Here is a 21,688-nt window from a genome sequence, read left to right as displayed (position 1 = left end):
AAATCATTTTTTTCCACCTATAATTCCACATTGGTTTCAAAATAGCTATTTCATTCTCACCAGGTGTTAGTAGCCCGAATCTTCCTCAGGAGCTGTTAAGTCAGCTCCACTTGCTCTGTGATCTCTCACAAAAATACAGAACATTTTGGCTACTAAACATTTAAAAAATCTCAAAGAACTCTTTTTGAAACCACTAGAAATCAAAGTATGTGTCCCGCCCTAAAACTTTTCTTTTTGTCTTTGCTTAGAGGCAGTAATCAAGAGGCATCTGGGCAGGATAATGGGCGAGTTTACTTAAGTATCAACTTAAAGACTCCCTTAGGTATTCTTGCAGAAGGGCAGTGAACTTTTTCCCCACTAGGTAAAATTTAGTTCAGTAACTGAAAATGAGCAGCTTATTGGGCGCAAGACCCCGTTCTACTGTGGCACCTTTGCAGAGCTGTTGATGGGTTATGGAATGGGGTCTATATGGCTGAGCCATATAGACTAAAAACCGACATTTTTAGCGCTGCAATTCACTACACCCCTCCTTCCCAAGGAGCGTTCTAGTCCATGTACGTTAAATTTGAAATTGATGGGGAGCATTTGGGAATCACTGTCCTCCCAACCCTCAGAAATAAAGATAAATACCTCTAGAAGTCCTGAGGTCTGCGAGAGGAATCTCTGGAAAAGGTGTGGTGCCCAGAAATATTACTTACTACTACTACCGCTAACAACTGCTCCTGCTGTGAACTCTACTCCTCTCACCACAGCAACAACTACTAGCACCATTTATTGAGCCTTGACTCTCCCAGGCACAGTAGCAAGTGCTCTGCATGTACTACCTTTCCCTTCAAGGTATGATCAGTCTAAGCTCCACAGATGATGAAACCGAGCGCAGAGTAGTTACGTGTCCAAGGCTACAACAGCGAGCGTGACTCCTGTCCGTCCAGCTCCAAAGCTACCATGGCACGCTGCATCCCAGAACCTACATACCATTTCTGGAAGGCTGGAATTGTAGAAACTGAGGCTTTGGAGCTGGGCAAGAGGGCCTTGGGTTGGAAAGGTGGCTGGAAGCCAAGTGAGGAAGGGAAATGGCGCATGTGCGGTGCAAGTCAGAGTGGACGAGCGAGTCCTGTTACTAGCCACCCGGTCACAGAATCAACGACTAGAGTTTATATGTGTGTTTGTGAGTCAGACTGCTCTGCACTGCAGAGGTTAATAACCACCACTCTAGTTCTCTTTTCACTTTGCCTTCAAACTCCTGGGGGTCTGCATTTCCTTACAACTTAACTTTCTCCTTGACTCTCTGAGTCTGTCTTCCATCCTCACACCTTTCTGCTGAACCTTCTCTCTCAGAGGTCACTAATGATACTCTCCCATATGATGTTGCTACTATGCCAATGGCCTCTATCAAACCTTCCACACCTTGAAGGCTTCTCTTCCTTTGCTGTGTGATCCTCTGTTTTGCTGGTGTTCCTTCCTCCTCCCTTCTGTTTTTCATTTCTCTTTTGCTTTCCTCTGGCGTTCACATCCCTCACTCACACCCCTTACTCACGCTAAATCATCTTCACGATGGGTCAGGAACCACTGGTAATGGACAAGAGACATTCAAGCGGTATGGACGTTGGCTTTGCCAAAGGAAACACAATGGGGTGGTTAGGGGCACAGGCTCTGGAGCTAAAGCACCTGGATTGAAACCCCCCACTCTGTTACCTACTAGCAGCATGACCTTGGTAAATAACTTCAACCCCTCTGTATCTCAATGTTTCACCTGTAAAGCAGGAGTAATAATAGTGTTTACCTTATAGAGTTGTTGTAAGTATGAAATGAGTTTACATATATAAAGTGCTCACTTGGAACATAGGAAATCTTCATTAAGTGTTACTTATTATAGTCTGTACAAAGGTTAATTTCTAAAATGTTGATTATATCCACAAATGAAATCTTTTACTTCTGATATTTACATTTTTTTATTTATGTATTTGAGAGACAGAGAGAGAGAGAGAGACAGAGAGAGCGAGCATGAGCAGGAGGAGGGAGAGAGGGAGAGGGAGAAGCAGACTTCCCGCTGAGCAGGGAGCCCGATGTGGGGCTCCATCCCAGGACCCTAAGATCATGACCTGAGTCAAAGGCAAATGCTTAAACAACTGAGCCACCCAGGCGCCCCTTAAATTTTTAAAAAGATTTATTTATTTTTAAAGAGAGAGAGCACACAGGTGGGAGGGGCAGAGGGAGAGGGAGAGAGAAACTCAAGCACACTCCTCGCTGAGCACAGAGCTCAACGTGGGGCTTGATCTCACAACCCTGAGATCACGACCCAAGCCAAAACCAAGAGTCCGATGCTTAACTGACTGAGCCACCCAGGCGCCCCTCTGATATTTAAATTTTTTAAAGGCACAGCATTCCTCAGTAATCTCATAAAAAGCTCCACACTCTTTCCATCTATTTTGGAAAGGTCAATCTGTTGTTCTATTCAGAGTGACAAACAATTGGGCTGCTCTGTCACGGCCCTTCTCATGCTAGACTTTCTCCGTGGCATTACGTGCTACTTAGGTGCTGATGAGGCCTAGGTCTTTGCCACTCCCCCAGACCTTGCTCCTGACCTCCAGATCCAGCCAGCCGTCTACTCGGCACTTCTTACCTGAGTACTGGCTCACAGCACGACAAACTCTCGTGTCTAAAAAGACCCCCATCTGTATTTCCTGACTTATTTAAAAGTCCACACATCTGTTCAGCGGTCCAAGCCAGAAACCTGGGGACCATCCTACTATGCTCTTACCCCTTCACCCATCGCCTCTAACTGATCACCAAGTAATACTGATTCCACGTCCCAGAAGTGTTTTGAATGTATCCCCTCCTCCCTAACCCTACTACCATACTACCTTAAGTTGTGCCTTTGTCTCTCCCTGCATCAGTAAAAGCCACCTAACGGGGTCTCTTTGCCTTTGCTTTTGACCTTTACCCCTCTTCCATTGGGGGGCGGGACTACAGCCAGAGCAATCCTGAAATGCAGGTCTTACGCAGTTATTCCCCTGCTTTAAAGCTTTCCATGGCTCCCCCAGAGTCTTCAGGACAAAGTCCAAGTACTGACGCCTGGCCTACGAGGCCCTTCCTTACGTAGGCCCCAGCTACTTCGCCACACTCACGTCTTGCAATGAATGATTCTCACCTCTCACGTTCTGGCTGAACCAAGATGTGCCCTGCACATCCCTGTGCTCTTTACCCTTCCATGTTCTTGCATGGGGGCCCCTTCACGACCTTACTTCATTCCCCTTGGCAGAATTCTACCCTTATTTCAAGAGAACTCGATTTTTTTTTAATTTCCATTCTGCCATCTTCCCTAAGTCCCTCGGGCAGACTTAGGTGACTTGCTCCATGCTAGCCTGTCATCTTGCACTTACCTTCATTACAATAATTAGCACTTCATCCCGTATTTGACATTTTACCTGTCAGGTAAGTTCTCTTGAGTTGAGGGCAGGGACCCTTTCCTATTTATCTCTATCTACCCAGTGTCCACCCAGGGCGTAGCATAGCATTTTTGCCCATATGACAGGCTCTTCTCCACCTCCACTAATACTTCTCTGCTCTCTGTCTCAGCGTAGGAGGTCATTTATTTTTCTTCCCTAAACATTTGGCTAAAATGCATTTTCTCTATGAGATTGTCCCTGATTACACTGACTTCACTCTACTCACTCCTTCATTTCATCATGTCCTTGGGGCTTGGAGAAGACTCTTCCAACAAACGGATTTGTGCTTTAATGCTTTTGATTCGATTCTGGCTTCTAGCTCGACCAACCACTCTAAAACATTTAAGGAGCGTCTGCTAAAATCAGCCATAGAAGTGTGGTTTTTAAAAATTAATTCCCATTCAAACACCTATTTTTATGCTTGGGGAAGCAGTCAGGCGCCACTTCTTGCCCTTCCCAAACCAAATCTCCTGTCAGCGCACGATATGGGCAGGAAGAGGGGAGAACACCACAGTAAGACTTCTGAAATCAACTGAGGCCAAGACCCAATGTAGGGAAGCCACCCAGCTCCTTAAAAGGTTTGAGAAGGACCAGAAAGAAATCAATCTGCCCATGGGGCTTCTGGAATGGACTAACCCATTGGACAACCCCAGTTCTGGAGGAGAGGAAAACATGTGCCACATAGAATATCCAGGAAGGTGCTTCTGTCAGCTCAGTGCCCTGAAACTTACCAACAAGACTCCAGAAGTAAAAACGGAAAGGTTACCCTCCCTACACTGCTCCCTAAATCCTCCTCTTTCTTACTAGAGACTGCGTTTTCCTTTCCCTAGCTAGACTCAAAACTTCCTGGAGGCATGCAACAGCATGTTTCTTTTATAGTTTCCAAACTGCCCACCGCACTGAGTACGTAGTGTTGGCTCAAGAAACGCTTCGTTGTCGACTGACCGATCCCCAAGTACTTAACTATTTTTCTTCCCCTCGATATTTTCAGGAGTGCTTGTTATTCACAAAACGGCGCAGGCTTGGAAGCCAAGAGGAAATATTCATCTGTTGGTATACATTTTCCCTTGGCTATGCATGAAACAGAGATTTCCTTTGGAAATGTAAACAAAGGATGCCTGATGAGAAAGGACAAAGAACTATATATAGACATCAAGTGGCCAGCATGGGGGGTGTCAAAGCATGGCCCTCCCTTAACCAGATTAAAGGAGTTTTCCTTCTGCTCCTGCCTCCTTCCCATGCTCTCCAGCCCCAACCAAAAAAATAGTTTCCAACTGCCTATCCCCTAAATTCTGGAAGCTGGGCAGCAACTGGAACAGGCTGACTTTACTAAGGAATTCAGCTAACAAATCTGTGGTGATCCTAATCTCTGGATCTGTAATAATAGGAAGACTGCGGCTTTGTTTACTTTCTGGGGAGAACAGAGAACAAGAAGAAAGAACCAGGAGAGAGGCAGTATTCACAGCCCCTTTATGAAAAGTCAATCTGCGACAAAAACATTTGCAGACAATAAGGAAGGGGAACAGGTTTGGCAGGAAAATAGCCCTATTTCGGTTTTCTCAGAAGCGCCTTAGCTGGTATCCTCCACCCCCGCCCAACGTGAAAGGCCTGGTTCACACTGCGAATAGAGTCATTCCCTATAGACAAAGCTGGATTCGATAGAAGGAAAAAAAAAAAAAGAAAAAAACAAACACAGCACCCTTTAGTGTCCGGTTCTCATGACAGCCAGTCTCCTGCCATTTATTTCACTGTATAAAGTATTTATAAGCATTTATGAAGTCTCAAGTCCCTTCTTTAACTGCATTTCTAATCCCAGGGCTTGTTCCAAAGCCTTCTGGACACACAGGCTCTGTGCTGAACGAGTATAATAAGTACCCTGGACTCACCCTATTATTATGGGGAAGTTTAGGGCACATCCCTAACCTTTCAGAAGGGATGATGTCATAGAGCACAGCCATGCTCTTCCATAAACCATCCTGCGGGGTTCCCGTCAAAGACAGAATCCTAACTGGAGGGCCTCTGCAGTTAACTCCCCAAATACACTCTCACCCTTGACATGTAATGCCGGACCTCATGGTTCTCTGCCAACCGTTGGTTAACATTTTTATCCCATTGTCTCTATTGCCAGCACACGTATGTCCGTATCGGGGTGGATTTGCACAGCGCCTAAGCCTCCCGAAGGCAGATACAGCACCCGCCCGCGCTGTTTTCTTCATACCCGGTACAAAGCCATGCATAAGGATTAGCAAAAGGTGACCTTTTGTGTGCCAAAGCAGACAGCAGCCTACGCAATGGATTTAACAAGCATCTCTAAGGGACCCTCTTAAAGCCCTCCTTTGCTGGTTCATCATGGGGCTGCTCTTCCCTCCCACTCGGCGGCATGGGTGTCATCTCCTGCAAGGCTCAGGCCTGAGCACTGACTGCAGAAAGGCACTGGTAAAACTGCGCCTGTTACGTAGAGGGCCAGAATGAGTCCTCCTCTATTAACACAATGATGCATTGTTTTACGAGACTAGCTCCTCGCTACTTGAAGAGTGGGGCCCTGAATACAAAGGTTTGATTGGTGCAGTGTGCTGGGAAGGGCTGGAACCCGGCTCTGTTTGGGTGAGGCTGGTCAGAGTGATAAACTTCCCAGGGGTGGGATGATAAGATGTTAGAAAGGTCTCAGGGCAAATAAGCAACGAAAATAAACTGCTTACTTTGCTAATTTGACTACAACTTACACTATACTTAATAGTCTTTTTGATGAGAATGAGGAAGGTGATAATTATAATTTCTAACCACGTTTTATTCGCTAGTAGCTGTTACCCCGCCCTCAACCATGAGAATTCTAAGCCAAGGGATCCCTTATCTTGTCTCCTGCTTACAATACTTCCTTGTCTCTCCACCAGTGTGGGTTTCTTATACTGTAATCTAACAGCATAATCAGAAGCTTTGATAGACTGGAACAGAGAGGGATTTCTGACTAGCTGAAAAGCACTCCAAAATGCCTTCTGTTTTGTTTCTCCCCGTATAGGAAAGGACGAAATCAAAGACCACCAAAGAAGAGAATAAAGAAAATAACCGTTCACAGAATCATGACCCGTGAAATCTGGAAGACACATCGAAGGTCAGGGAGTCAGTTCAACCCCTTACACTATAGGTAAGGACCCTGAAGAGGAGAGGCTAAGTGACTTAACTCAAACTCCTCTCCCCGGGTAATGGCAGCGTCAAGGCTAGAAGCCCATTTTGTAACTTACGTTCTGGGGTTCTTTCTTTCCATTCCTTGGGCTTCTCCCGAAATTTCCTGCTATATTCCACAACCTCGCGCCTGAGTTTAACTGGCATCCCCTGCACCCTCCATATTGCAGCACTCTCTTCCACAAATGGGAGTGCCCAGCAGGGATTAAATTGCTATGGGACGTTCATCATCCAAGTATACCCTACTTTAAGAAACGCAAGACGTGAAGACAGCCAGACAATGGGGAGTGCTTACTCTTATAGGATGATTCTTTGTCTCACTAGAAAATTCTCACACTTCCTTAAGTAGAAATCCCTAGGTGGGATTTAACTTGAATCACTACATTTATCTGTCACGGAAGTAAGATTAGAACTAGACCATGAGGTTGTAAATAGAATTAGAAACATTTTTATCCAATCACTGCCTGGGACGAGTGCTATAACATTTTACCCGACCCACTTTAGACTTGAAGCACTACCGTTGCTTCTTTAACAAAACCAACACCAAACCAAATGCTACAGCTGAGGTCCCGTGCTCTTGAGAAAGAGAGAGAAATAACATCTTTCTTTTATTACACCCACTTATGAAACACTGACTCCTCTTGTAAGCTCTGCTCTTTGATGTGGCCTTGACATAGGTAACAGGTTTTCAAAAACCTTAGACTTGTATGACACTTTACAATTCACAGACAACTTGAACATAGAGAGCATCTGTTGACGACAAGAGCAAGTGCGACGGTGATGAGTGAGGACCAGGTGAGGTGCGTGGGGACAATGCGAGGAGAGGCTAGGAGCAGGAGAAGCAGTCCTGATAAGTACTCTTACAGACACGATACTGCCCCAAATGAACTTTGCACTACTCCAAGGACCCAGGATTCCCAGCTGCCCCTGTGACACCCCAGCTATCTCTTTAGGAAGCTAAGATGTCCAGTTTGATGGGAGAAGAAACACACTGCATGTTGGACTCTCATATTGCCTGCCGCTTGGAAAGGAGAACGGATGACCTCCTGGACTGTGCCTCCCCAGTCCACGGCCGCCACCCATGTACTTCTGTTTAAACAATAGCCATCTGCCACTCTTCTTGGAACAAGCATCCTAAGGGAATGAGACTTCCTAGAACTATCATTCAGCCCTGCACTCCAAATGGCCGAGCTACATTCTTGACAAGACTCAAGTGCCCCCCAAAGGACTGCCTGATTCGGGTCCTCTGAAAGCATTGCAAAAGTTTCCATTACGTACCTCAACTTGCTGGCAGATCTGTATTAGTTTGGCCATTTGATTTTCTAGTTCACTGTTGCGCTTAACCAGGTTGGTGAGGTTCATCTCCAGAGTTTGCTGCCATCGCCGACAGTATGAAGCCAGAGGGAAACAGGGAAGAGGGGAAAAAATAAGAAACATTCAATGAGCTTGAGAACCAATATTATGTGGCGATCATTCAGTCAGTTGACAAACATTTCAAAGATTCATTGAGCACTTGCTGTGGGCCAAGCACTGTTCTAGGTGCTAATTAGTAACGCTGTGCATTTGCTCCAGCCTCTCGTTATTGGGGAAAAGATGACATTCATGACTTCACGGATGTAGGAATTTAATATTAAGGCGACTTTAAGTTTCCTACAATATTTTTAACTTTTTATAGTATTTCACAGCATTTCATTTTGCCTTCACAGTAATCCAGTGACATAAGGAGAAGAAGTATTATCCTCTCTTTTACCGATGAGTAGACTAAGGGAACTATAATTTATTGAATAAATAGTACTTGCCAGACACTACACTAGACAATTTCGTATATACCATTTAATAACCATAACAATCAATGAGGTAGGATATGTCAGCATTTTACAGATGAGAACTGAGCTTCAGAATGGGGGGCAAGTGTTCTTCGCAGTCCTATAATTAGCAGGTGACAAAGCTGGGACTAGAACCCGGTTCTCTAGCCTCAGTCACTTTGCCCCAGTATTCAGGATCTTTTCTTTTCTTTTCTTTTCTTTTCTTTTCTTTTCTTTTCTTTTCTTTTCTTTTCTTTTCTTAGAAACATTTTAGATTTATCAGTAGGTTCCTTCAGGGGGAAAAAATGGTATTTTAACTGTGAGATTCATCAAAATCGAACATTGTATCTCACAGCTTCCCTTCTTTGGCCCTGAGGAATAGCCCATGGAGACAATGGACTTCAAAATGCAACGCCTGGCGTGTCAAGGCAGGACATCCATTGTTCATCATTGCTTACTGGTACATAGATCCTTTCAAGTATACATTAGAAGCACTTTGCAAACCTGTTTAAAATAAAAGAAGTACAAAGGTACTCAGAACTCTTAGTGTATTTTCAGTTGAGCAAGCTACTCCCTCCCATTCCTTATGTGAAAAAAAACCAGAATGTTATTCACTCTAGGTTGATGATGGCCTTTTATATTCCTCCCCATTCCCAAGCCTTCAGCTCTGGAGGCTGCTTCTCCTCTAGGACCAGTCCCAAAATCCACTCCTCTCTCATTCACCATCCCAACACCCCCACAAAGTCTGTTCCAAATGTAATACCCCAACTTTCTGGCCCTTATTCTGCTAACATTCCTTCCCTTGGTTGTGTACATTGCTTCGTTGCTGTCTCCATGGCTCCTACGGTTTGTAGTTGTTCAAAGTTCATGTTTTTGATAGGAGGGAATGGAGAGGGGGAGCAAAGGGAAGTGGGGGAACGGGGAGAGGACTCACGTACTTGGCCCCTTTCTTGTCTACTAAGTAGCTGTGGCTCCTTAGTATTCTTGGCACTGGCCCATGAGTCCATCCCAGAGGATGTATTCCCATAGATATATGTATTTCTAGGATGGGCAGTCTGCTCTCACTTCCTCTCAAACTGGATTATGAGAACCAGCTTAATCTTTGCTTCCCTTCTTGCCAGATCTCCCTTGGTTTCTTTGGCTTAATCCCTGTGGAAGTGATTTGCCCCCATTTATTCTGCTGTTCTTGGCTTGGGCACAATGTCTGCCCTGGCCCTCTTGAACTCCCCACCGTCTCCATCCGTGGCCTTCTCCTGAGCAAGGGCAAAGAGAGTGAAGAAGGGAGAAAGAAGGGCAGCGATTGTTGATTTGGACACAATCCCTAAGCTTAGTAGATGTCACGAGACAAAAAAAAGAAAGAAAGAAAGAAATGGCTGAGATCGAATACAACAAAAAGTAATGAGCACCTGCTCTGGGGAGGGGGCAGTGAATTCCAAGAGAAAGAGGAAACGAAGGTGGGTCTTGAAGGACAAGGAGGATTTGAACAAACAGAGATGGAGGAGGACCGGGTGTTCCACGCACAAGGAATAACCTGGGTGGAAGGAAATAAAGTATAAGGACGTGTTCGGGGAAGGGAAGTTGAATTTGGCTAGAACAGAGGGTACAGGAGAGTTGTAGGGGCCAAGGCTGGAAGTGCAGCTGGAGGTCCTGTTTTGAAGGTCTTGAACGCCTAGATGGGGAGTTGTCACCTATTTTTATTTTTTAGCAATGGGGACTTGCCAAAGGCTTTGGAGCAAGACAATGACGTAATCTGGGCCACATTTATGAGCTCAACCTTCCAGCAATAATGTGGGGCAGCCTGAAACAGGAGAGCCTAGGGGCAGGGACACTGGTTAAGAGGAAGCTGTGATGTTCAAGGCAGTTGGTACTGCAGGTCTGGGCCAAGCTGAGAGGAAAACCGAGAGAAACACGTTTCAGGAAAGGACTTGTCACTGTCCACTTTGTGGAGAGGACGAGAAATAGGAGGACTAAGAAAAGGCAGGTGGATTTGGTCATTAGAAGTCACTGGTGACCTCCAAAAAAGGCGTTTCAGTGGGGTTTGGAAGCAAATGCCAAAAGGTACAGAGTTAGGGAGTCCCTTGGTAGTGACGACGTGGAGGTGGCAAGTCTGGACTCCTCTTCAAAACTCTGGCTGCGGGGTGACTAAGACAAAGCTACGGTTTGATGAAACAGTCCAGCTTAGGTTAGACAGTGGGCATTGGCAACGGGCCCCATCGGTTTATGACGATCACTAGCACAGGGGTCCAGATTCCTAGATCAATGGAAGTCCCATGTCCCGCCATTGACTATATGGACCGAGGAGGAAGACATAATGTAGATTAATGAACTTAGGGAGGATACAGAATTAGAAATTTGTGTTTCAAACTGTAACGCGTTTCCATTCAAACACACGATTCCATGGGGAAAATGCTTTCTAACAAGTCCAGGCAACCTGTTGCAACACTCGTCGTGAAACTAATAGCCTATAAATAATTCATAGTGTCGAGCAGGACTAAGAGCCCCTGCTGCGTGTTCCTCATTTATGGCCCAGCACTGAGACTCACAGCTTCTGTAAAGCCACTGAAAACAAAAATGAGGGCTGAACACATCATTTGGGGTCTGGTTTGACTATGGAACTTGGGTTACCATCACAGAATTATGGCAAACGCTTATTTTGCTCGGGCCCCCTAGCAATTTGCAGAAAGCCAGCTCATTTTAACACCACAGAACTAGAACTGACAAGATGACTCTAATTTCAACCTTACTTCATTAATATGAAAATGCTTTGAAAAATAAATCTCTGGCTAATGAAAACACCATCTGTTGATGGCTTTTTGCCACTGTTTTCTTACATTACGAGACATAATTTGAGGAAAACCCCGAACATTTACTTACTCACTTCCTCTTCATTTGCAAGGAATGAAAGCCTCCTCTCAAAGTGGGATTGATTCTCGATCATGAGCGTATGCAAAGGCAAGTGGAGAATTGCTGCAATTATGCATTCCGTCTCCTCACCCTTCCTTATCACGCCTGGCCCTGGCGAATCATTTAGAACGAGAAATTCGGGGCCACTCTAGGCTCGAATGATTGCAATGATTTGGCCAAGTAATTTTCTTGCCTCTACTCTGGCTAAGTACACCAAGAGAACACACGTATGTGTGCGTCTATGTGTCTACGTGTGTGTGTGTGTGTGTGTGTGTGTACACACAGTCCACTTACGGAAAATTAAAGGTGTCTTTTTGGGGTCGCGCTGCTGCGGTTTGGTTTTGCAACAGCGGTTTGTTCCGTTCTTCTCTTGTGCTGTCCGGTGGATCACCGGGCCCGGCTCCCTCTGGCCAAGCCTCGTTAGTGTAGCTTTCTCGGAACAGCTGAACCACGACAAAGAGAGAGCCAGAGTGGCAGGGGAGATTGGAATGGGAGATATCTGCTGGGAGGAAACGGGGGACAGGAGGTTGGCAGGGGAGCAGGATGAAGCTCCCATTTCCTGCCGCAGGAGGTGACCTCTGGGTCCTTCTGTGCTTCCCCTGCGTGAGGGTCAGAGAGGCCATTTGCGCCATGAGACTGAGACCCTCTTCACCTCCGGATGACGACATCATTACAGCTTTCACCAAACTGCGCACGTGTCTAAGCGGCACAACGTGAGGGAAATACTTGGCTGCTTTGCATAACTGAGATTTTAAAAGGCCCAAGTGAGCTAAAGGGACGGTCAACACTGATTCCGTTTTTTTTATTCGAGTTCCGCTTCGGTTGTATCATGTAGACTTGGCCTCTTTGTGCTCTGTTCTACCCCGCACAAAGAGGAGAATGTCGGCCATTTCTGAGATACCAGGCACGGGCTATTCTTCCAGACAGCATCCCATAAAAAGAAATGGCTTCTTTAACCCTCTCAAATAATTGCTGGGTTTTTTTAAGATTTTTTTATTTATTCGAGAGAGAGAGAGCAAGAGAGTGCAAAACCATGAGCAGGGGGCAGGGGCCGAGGGAGAGGGAGAAGCAGGCTCCCTGCCGAGCAGGGAGCCCGACTCGGGGCTCGATCCCAGGACCCCCAGGATCATGACCCGAACGGAAGGCAGACACTTAACCAGCGGAGCCACCCAGGTGCCCCAACTGCTAGTTTCTTATTTTTCCATTTCTCTAGATACACGTTGTTTCAGGTAACTTTCTCACTGGCTCCCTCAAGAAACCAAGCCATCCGTCAAAACATCGCCTCGTCATTAAAGCCAGAGACTCCCCGAAGGTGCTCACCCTCAACCACGATTGCCACTGTCACGCTCCGTGAAGGCACGTGTATTCACACGTATGTGAGCACGCTGACACAGCCCTACCTGACACATCTCCATCTTGAAGCCTATAAAGGGGGGCCGCCTTTCTGCCTGTTCTATTTAAACACGAAGAATTGCCACCGAATGCCTGTATACTCTTTTGCTTTCTAACAGGCACAAGGGGAACGTGACTTAAATCTACACAAGATCCCAACTGTTTTTGATGTGGGAATTCACCTTGGGGGGATGCAGGAGAAGGGAAGGGAAGAAAAGGCTGATGTACCCCAAACCGGAGCCTTCCCAATTCACAGAAGACAGCTTCATCTTTAAAAATGATCTGAGCCAGTGACCCCATTACTATTTATTGACATGCTCTTTTTTCTGACATCCTGTCGGCTCACTGATGTTCCTAGCTATTCCAAAAGCCAGGAACCAAAAATCTTAGCACACTTTTGGGGTCACATTCTGCTTTCTTTTTTTAACTGCTTGTCTTAAAATACTTACTTTGCTTTTGCTTCAGTCTGTCACTTTATGTATCAATTACATATGGCCTTTCAACAGCAGAACACACCATCTGGTCCACCAACTGAAGCCCACACCCTTCTGCCAGAGTGTATTCCTTCCCCAAACATTTATTTGCTGTTGTGTAGACACGGGCTATGTCCCAGAATGAGATACAGGTGATATACTGGCTCCACAAGGTCTACTCTACTTGAAGTTCGTTAGCGAATAGCCAGACTGGTCCTCAAGCCAGGTGAACCAGGTGGCCATCCGTCTTCTTTCCAGAACGTTCTGACATCATTCTGCAAAGATCCATGCCTCCCCTAGTCCCCTTATCAGGAATGCTATGCAAACCATCCTGCATTTTTTTTTTCTTTCCCCTCTCCTCAGGCACATTGCATGGTTAAATCTCTAGCTTAAATGTGTAAATTTTTATTTGGACCTTCTAAAAGAAAACCCGTACTAGGAGCCTAAATCCAGTATTTTATTTTGATAACAGAATAGTGAGCCAAAGCCGACTCTACTTCCCTGGAGTCCTCAATGTTGTATTCTACTTGAACTACTCCTCTTCAGTTCCTGCCTCTTGTGCACATCCTCCCCTTCCTCCTTCACACGCTCTTCCTTCCTGTCCCCCTTCTAGACCCTGAGTGTGCCTCAAGGCACAATCCTGGGTCCTCACTCAGCTCACCACTGCATGACTCTACCTCTACGCTGAAGGCACTCAGTCTACGTCTCTAGCCCGGATCTTTCAGCCACCACAAAGGTCTGAATTTTAACTCCTTCTAGAACATTTGCCCTTTCAGTTCCGAGAATACCCCCACGTTTGCCCTCCTCCAGATACTTGAGCAAACTATTTTCATTCTGCTAGGGCCCTCTGTGCCCTTTACTCCATCCCCATCCTCCAGCTGGGCATCCAAAAACCCACCCAAAGTCTCTTTTGAGGGATGTCCCTCCCATGCTCTCTCTCAATCCCTTGTGCTTCCATTGTCATAGAACTCACCCCACAGTCTTGTAACTGTGTCCTTAACTATCTGTCTCCCCACAGTGAGCTGAAAGCCCCACCAGGGTTGGGACTGTGCTCTCTTTACCATTGTAACCCTAACACCCCTTCCGTTACTTGGCACCTAATAGGTGTTCGGTAAATGTTTGATGAAGGAACGAATGTTCAATGACCCACAATCATATCGAACTCAAAGCTGAAGTCCAATCATCCCACCAAAACTGCCAGCCCCTTCCTAATTTCCCCATTTTTATCCCCAGTACCACTATTCTTCAAGACATCGCCTACTCCAAAGTCATTTTTTTAATTCTTTCATCTGTAACCATACAACCAGCCATTCACCAAGTCTTGTCAATTCGTTCTCCACGGTCTCCAGTTTGACCCTGCTCTCCAACCAATTCATTCGTGATTCCCTGTTTTGAGCTCCATGACTCCTTTCCCTGATTCTCCCTTTGTGTGTCCGAACATCCTGTGTATACCTCTGTCATGGCACTTACCATACTGCTTTGGAATTTCTGATGTACTTATCTGTCTCTCTTACTAAGTTCAAAGCTCCCCAGGGCAGGGACTGTGCCTGATTTCCTGTGTCCCCAGCTTCTACCACATATGACTTGAACAGTTGAAGTGTTCAGTAAACAAAATGAGTGTTCATGAATTGTTTGTTAAATGAGTGAATGAATCCCTGGCCTTGATCCCTGGTGCTACAGTTTCAGTTACTATCTGTTCTGTCTTCAGGGGAGATAAAGAACAAGACATTACCTCATTACATCAACCCTTCGGGAACTTACATGTCATTATCACATTTTCCCCCTTTCAACTTTGCTTCTTTGGGCTTAATAATTCTTCTTGCCTTCATCTTTCCTCACCTATATTATATTTCTGGAATATGTTCCTCTGCCCAATAAGAAAAGACGGGATTTTCATCCGCCCAGGAATCAATTTCGGAGTCAACATTTCGTAAATTGCGCTCGGACTGAGGATTGTTAGCTCCTTGCAGAGGCTGGTGAGAAGACGTGGGACAAAAGAAATGACAAAAACAGAGAGATGGCAGTGCAGATAATAGGAGTAGCCACTTGCTACGCCTGCTCTCAACAGAAAACATCTTCCAACACATTAATACTATGTGAGAACAGAGCCAGGGACTCCATACAATTATTAGAGGGAAGAGAACAGGAGTTCAGATGAGTCTTAGCACACAGTTTGAGTAGAGATGGAATAAAACAGACCACAGAGAAGCCAGAGCTACAAGCAAGAATGATTTTATGATCAGGAGCTAGTTCAGAAGCTCCACGCCGGGTATGACCCTCACCCCCATACCTACGCGTCCACCACCTTACCGCGGAGTGCAAAGCTGGACCCAGACGCTTTGCTTAGCTGGTGTTTTGCTACTGTGGTTCGGACCTAAGTGAGTGAAATGGAGAAACAACTTCTTCTGCTCCCTCACCTACAGTAACCCAACCTGGCCTCACTGAAGCTGCTTCTTATCATGAGAATTTATGACACGGCTCATTTATTAGGGAGATCTTCAGTCTCAGGATAGATTCTACTGAGGCCATAACCCTTCTTAGGGAGACCACGTTCATGGCCTTACAGGCATGGCATCCTCATACCCAACTTCTCTACAGATAGGCCCACAGAAGATGAACACAGACGCTCTCCTCCTCACACACAGCGACACACATTTATAGATAAACAGAGACAAACAGAGTCATTCTCAGCCGCTCAGCCATGCAGAAATACACCTGCTCATACATGGTGACACGTACATATGCGTGCAAATACACTCCCTCTCAACCCAGGCTTTCATAAAGAAATTTCTTTCCTTCTCTTATGTCAATAGTCATGCTGGTTCCGAAACAGTCAAATGCCCAGTGGTAGATAAGTTGAGAGGGTATCTGTCTTGGCAGACAGAAGTGGGTGTCGAGTGGGTGAGCAGACAAATGACTGGGAGAAGGTGGTGGCTGAGTGAGAATGGGTGGGTGGATGACAGAGTGACTGAGTGGGAAGAAGGGCAAGTAATCAACTCTGATAAGATTCTAGAATATCATATTTTCCAACCTTTTAACTCTCGTTGTGGGTTTCCTTTGAACACTCTCCAAGTCTCATATCTCCCTTCTCTTTGTCTAGCAATCTTTAGCTCTCTCTGTCTCAGCCTCTGTGTGTGTGTGTGTGTGAGAGAGAGAGAGAGAGAGAGAGAGTGTGTGTGTGTGCATGTGTGCGCACGTGCACGCGCTTTACTTTCCCATAACAAAAAGCTTACTCTAGTGCCAGGTAATATTTTATAACAACAAGATCCCTGATATGTAAATGTAACTACATTTAAGAATTATTTGTAGTAATGAATTTGTGGAAATGTAATGAGAAAAAGAAAATGTGCTTGTTTATTGCTTTCAGGAAATTCCTCTATTCCCCCTGGTTTTCATCGGCTATATTTTTGGCAGGCTATGGGCATGGAAATGTGAAGACATCACTCTCAAAGAGAAGTATAATAATTGCATCTGATTTATACGGATGTCACCACAGGGTTAGGCAGTTGGAAAATCCAGCAATCCAAATGAACAGGCACTTAAAATTAAGGACAGGCCATACTTTTGCTAACACTCTGGTTTATAACATTATCAGTAGTCCACAGGAGATTTTTCTCTCAGACCTCTAAAGCAGTCACAATGGCAGGACAGATTTACATCTTACAAGACGGGAGCTGAAGCAAGCTATAGACGCTGGGGGCATACTGTCCGCAGGTGCGGTATAAAGATTCTGTTCGCTTGGATGTCTTGAGCACAGACTACGCGTGCAAGGCACTAAGGAGGATACTGAAGAAATCAAAGACATTGTGCCTGGCCTCAAAGAATTCATGGGATAGTTGGGGTGTGCTGGAGTGGGTCTTGTGGGGTTTTAGCTGGGGACTAAAGAATGGGTAGGAGTCCTAAGCAGGTCAAGAAAAGAGCACAGGTCAAAGTTAGGAGTCAGCAAAGAGAAGGAGGCTGGGCAGACAAAGGTAGCATGTCTGAGCATGATAGGGGGAAGACAGGTGGCAGCATGAGAACCAAGTCTTGCAGGACTTGGGATATCGAGTCCAGATCTGTCACCAATACAGAGCCGAAATTTGACCTCTTTTTATAAAGCCAACATTTATTAATGCAATAGTATCCATCTTTTCTAAGGGGAGAAAGTCGTGGGCTGATGAAAACTCTTAACACGTGAAGGATTTTTATAGAAACACGGCACATATCATGAGCTAAGGTTATTTATTGGGACTGGTAAGTGGAAAGAGAAGGGATGGAGGAAATAATGGCTTGGATAGGCCTTTCTACTGGAATAACTGCCATGAACAAAATTATTCTTTGCAATTGAAGAATTAATTTAACCACTAGTGGCCTTCTGAAGGACATGTAGTCGGAATGGACAACTAAATAAGGATAATAAACCGTAGTAAGTATCCCAAACTCTCTAAGCCAGCTTGAGCACGTGTTAAGAAGAGAGGCTGGCTTCTGGTTATTCTGGCCTTTCATCTTATAACATAACAGTGTGTTTATTCTTTCTTGAACAAATAAATACCAGAGACCACTAATCCCACTCAGGGAGGTTAGTACAAAAAGGGTAGTTAGAAAGGCCAACAGTGAAGCTCCGGAACCAAAAAGAACAAACACCATTTCATTGACTGGCCAGAATGTAAAACCCCTAGATGTATGTCCTATCATCCTTCCCCTCCTGTAGGACTCCCATGCTCCTCTCCCGGCCAGAAGAGCATGCTCGAGGCCATCTCCCCCCACAGCTTCTGACAACCAGTTTTCTCCTTTCTCCTTGGGGAAGAATGTGGCAGATTAAGGGAATAATCCTAAATGCTTTTAAATTAAAATTAACCCAAAGAAGTGAGAATATGTGACACTAAAAGTCAGACCTCCTCTCTGCTTAATGTGGAGAACTAATAGCCTTTTACACTAGAAACCAAACCAAAGTGATCCCCACACACCAACACACATACACACACACACACACACACACACACACACACACAGCACCTCTCCCTCCCCAAAGTCCAAGATGTTCCAGACAACATAACAAACCACACGGTTGGGAATGATTCATATGTTTCCACTCTCGGTCCAAAAATGAGCAAAAAAAAAAAAAAGTTTCCACTTAATTTATAATCAGAATATTCTGCACATTTCCTAAAAAAATTAAAGGGGAACAATTCAAAAATCTGGACTTTCCTTCTCCAAAAATTACTGATTAGTTACAGACCAAAGTATCTTCTGGTAAAATATTTTTGTGCTCCATCCAACCCTGGAGACCAGGGCTATGGCTGCGTGGTGCCAAATATCTAATCAATCATCCAGTGTTTTCATGTTTTCGGATGTTTTCAGAAAGCTGGTGTTCTGCAGATACAGGCTTATTCTATCCAGTCTTTTGTTATCTCAATCGTACATATGGATACAGAGTTTTCTGTTTGGAGTATTTCTCAAGGCCAATGCCTTATTATAGTTCCACCACCTGCAAATATTTGGCAGACATTGCTCCATCCTCTGCATATCCCCCTCTTCCTGCAACCCCACCCCCATCTCTTGCCATTATGAAGCTGTAAGTTTACACAATATGTCCTTTCCTCGATGCTGTTAATCGTTTATCTGTGACCCACGAAATGTGCGATTGCCAGAGAATAAAGTTAAGTTTCGAATCACATTTCATGGGCAAAACTTAGGTCCAAAACCAAGCAGCAGCAGGCCACAGCCGAAACAGACTTAACGCGAGGTCTAGAAGCTGAGTTCCCGTTCCAGTTCTGTGCCTTTGACCAAATCACTTAACCTCTCAAAATCTTAGTTTATACCACATTACGGTGTAAGGCTTCCGCTCGACGAAATGCAAGGTCTAGCGTCTCAGGCGTCTAAGAACTGAAGTCAATGAGATCATTCCTCGCTGTAGTTTTAAAGTGAGTGAGAATATCACCTTGAGTGAAATCCACAGATAAACACTGCACTTTGCACAGATATGTAAATATTAGATATGAATAAAAACCAAAGAAGGCACAAACCATTGTCAGTGCGACTACTCTCAATATTGCTTGCAACAAATTACGGGAGGGGAAAATATATACTATTCGGAGTATGGCTACCTTCCCCAACCCTGTGAAATTTTTTAGATAAGTTACCACGACTTGTTCAGGGCATGGCAAGGGGATAATCTCCACTTTCTTCTTGCCTTCCTTCATCCACTCCCTATTTGGGGGTGGTCATTTGTTAGTCATTTAAACATTTTATTTTCCTGGAATTTCTGCTAAATAGCTCCCTTCTTAAGAGCAGTCAAACCACACAGCGGGCAAGCAACGGGAATAAAACAATTTGCCGGAGCTGACATTTGTTAACATCAACATAAGGCAGTAGGGTTTTACAAAACAGGCACTCAGCCTTGCACATAAATATTATATGGCATGACAACTTCGGAAAACTCCATCCACGGAACACAAATGAAAGACTGGGAACTTCCAAGGCAGGGACTGCAACCAAGGGCTTCAGTCTGCAACCCACAAAAACAAACACAGGCACAAAATAGGATACTGGATTAAAGATTTATTGCCTTCGGTTTAAAGTTTTAGTTCAGACATTGGATTATCCCTCCTGACTTCGTGGTAAACTAAAGTTCCTTTTTTTCCCTCTTGTCTTTCGTTTCATTTTGTTTCGTTTTGGTTTTTTACGGCAAGCTTTGAATTAGCCCCACGTTAAGGGCTTGAGGGCAATTTATAGCAAGCAGCCAATGCCAGGCCTTTGTTTCTTTAGCGTACCGAGCGGGCAAACACAGAGGCTACTGTCCTCCACACCGATCTCTCACCTACGTGTAGATACACTCAGACACCTCCACCCACACCTCCACAGGGACACGCCCAACCTTCCCATTGCTCTCCCCACACGCATGCGTTATCAGCACATATGCTAATTATAGTACACCTACACAGGTACTCACACACTTAAAAGAAGAGGTGGAAAGATCATGACAAAGATATGTAGTGTGCAGTGTGTCACTGACAGAGGAGAGAGGGAGTTGTTTCCCTGGACGGGCTACTGGTGTGGCGCGCGGGGCCAGGGGCTTAACTCATCCAGAACTGGCCAGAGGTGAAGGGATACAAGCAGTTTTACTCAACCGACGAAAACAGGTTCCAGTGAGAGCTTGCGAGTGGGCAGGCTATTCCTCGCGAGAACAACTTGGGCGTTAATGGACGCGTCACATAGGAAAAGTGGACCTAGCCCTGTTAGGGAACTCGCTAACCGTACGGCGGTGTATAAAAGAGACCAAGCTGTGTAAGGGATATTTCCCAGATCCCTTACCTTGAGTTTCTCAAATCGGTCATTCAGGGACGCGACCTGATGGTCTCGGTGACGTCCCACCAGTTTGCATAAGGCACAGATCAATTGGTCATCGGATACACAATACATGTTCACTTTCTCATTCTCATGGTCCAGGCAGGTGATCCCTCGAAGATGTGTGTCTGGCACTGGTTCCACCAGGCGGTGGCTGGTGAAAGGTTTCTTGTTGGGGTGTGTGGCCCGCAGGCAACGGTCACAGTAGGAGACCTCACAGGTGATGCACGTTTTCACTGCATCCCTTGGCGGGTCCTGCTCACAGAACTGGCAAGCAATTCGTTCACTAGACATGGCCGTGCTGGGCCTGTAAGTCCTCTCCCGGCGGCTCTCGCTTGGGGAATTGGGCCCACTGACTGAAGCCTTCTGGAAGCGATCGATAATGTTCTGCAGAGTCACATTCCTCTTGAGGCCGTCCAGGCCCCGGTGGTTCAGCGAGATAACATACCGGCACGTAGGACACTGGAAAGCGGTAATGGGTTCAATGGACTCGCCAGAGCTGCAGCTCGAGACCAGAATGCGGTGGGCGCAGCTGAAGCAGAGGCTGTGGGCACAAGGGAGCAGAAGCGGGTCTTCGAACAACTCCAGGCAGATTGGACAGGTCAATTCGGACTCCAGTGTTTCCATCTTTAGTGAAAATAATCCTGCTGGGGCATTAAGAACCACAGAGGCTGGGCTTTCACCTGCAAGGAATACAAAGTGAGAGTCACTGAGGACGTGGCGTGGTGGCACACTAACCAGCGGAGGCCCTGCATGCTAGATTCCCCGGCGATGCTGGAACAGTCGGAAAGCCATCTGGGAATTCACCAAAAAGCCTCCCCACCCCACCCCACCCCCGGCTTCAAACCTCGTTTTCGACAAATGCCCGAGTGTGTGTTCCCGTGTTAATAAATAGAATCACGTGGCCACCTCTGAATCCTGCTTTACTGGCTCACATTACTATTCCAGCTCACGAGAGCAGCGCGGGGCAGTCCCTCACGTATTATCCGCTGACGTCTCTGGTCCTGGACCATGAGGAGCCTGAGGCCCTGTGAAATTCTCCCTCTCCATTCGCCACTATTCTGTATTTTACTTCAAGGTAAAATACAGGGGCTGTGCCTATTCCACATCCACTGGAAGGAAAATAAGGCCATATTTCAAGCTAACTCTCTACTTCTTG

At 45.7% G+C, this 21,688-nt stretch overlaps 1 protein-coding gene across 4 annotated transcripts in view; it reads right to left on the bottom strand.

Annotated features, from left to right (window-relative positions):
- Positions 1 to 21,688, bottom strand: part of MID2 (midline 2) — a 93,283-nt gene that overhangs the window by 58,943 nt on the left and 12,652 nt on the right. For all 4 annotated transcript variants that reach the window (XM_026478806.4, XM_048213507.2, XM_026478803.4 and 1 more), the window contains exons 2-3: positions 20,497 to 21,212; positions 7,908 to 8,003 (exon numbers count right to left, since the gene is read on the bottom strand). In XM_026478806.4, the coding sequence (XP_026334591.1) occupies positions 7,908 to 8,003; positions 20,497 to 21,156 (756 nt within the window). In that variant the 5' untranslated portion in view covers positions 21,157 to 21,212. The remainder of the gene's footprint in view (positions 1 to 7,907; positions 8,004 to 20,496; positions 21,213 to 21,688) is intronic.

Source organism: Ursus arctos, chromosome X, assembly GCF_023065955.2.
Source record: "Ursus arctos isolate Adak ecotype North America chromosome X, UrsArc2.0, whole genome shotgun sequence".
NCBI lineage: Eukaryota > Metazoa > Chordata > Mammalia > Carnivora > Ursidae > Ursus > Ursus arctos.
Note: the sequence above shows the minus strand (reverse complement) of the source record. Positions and strands in the feature narration are given on the sequence as shown.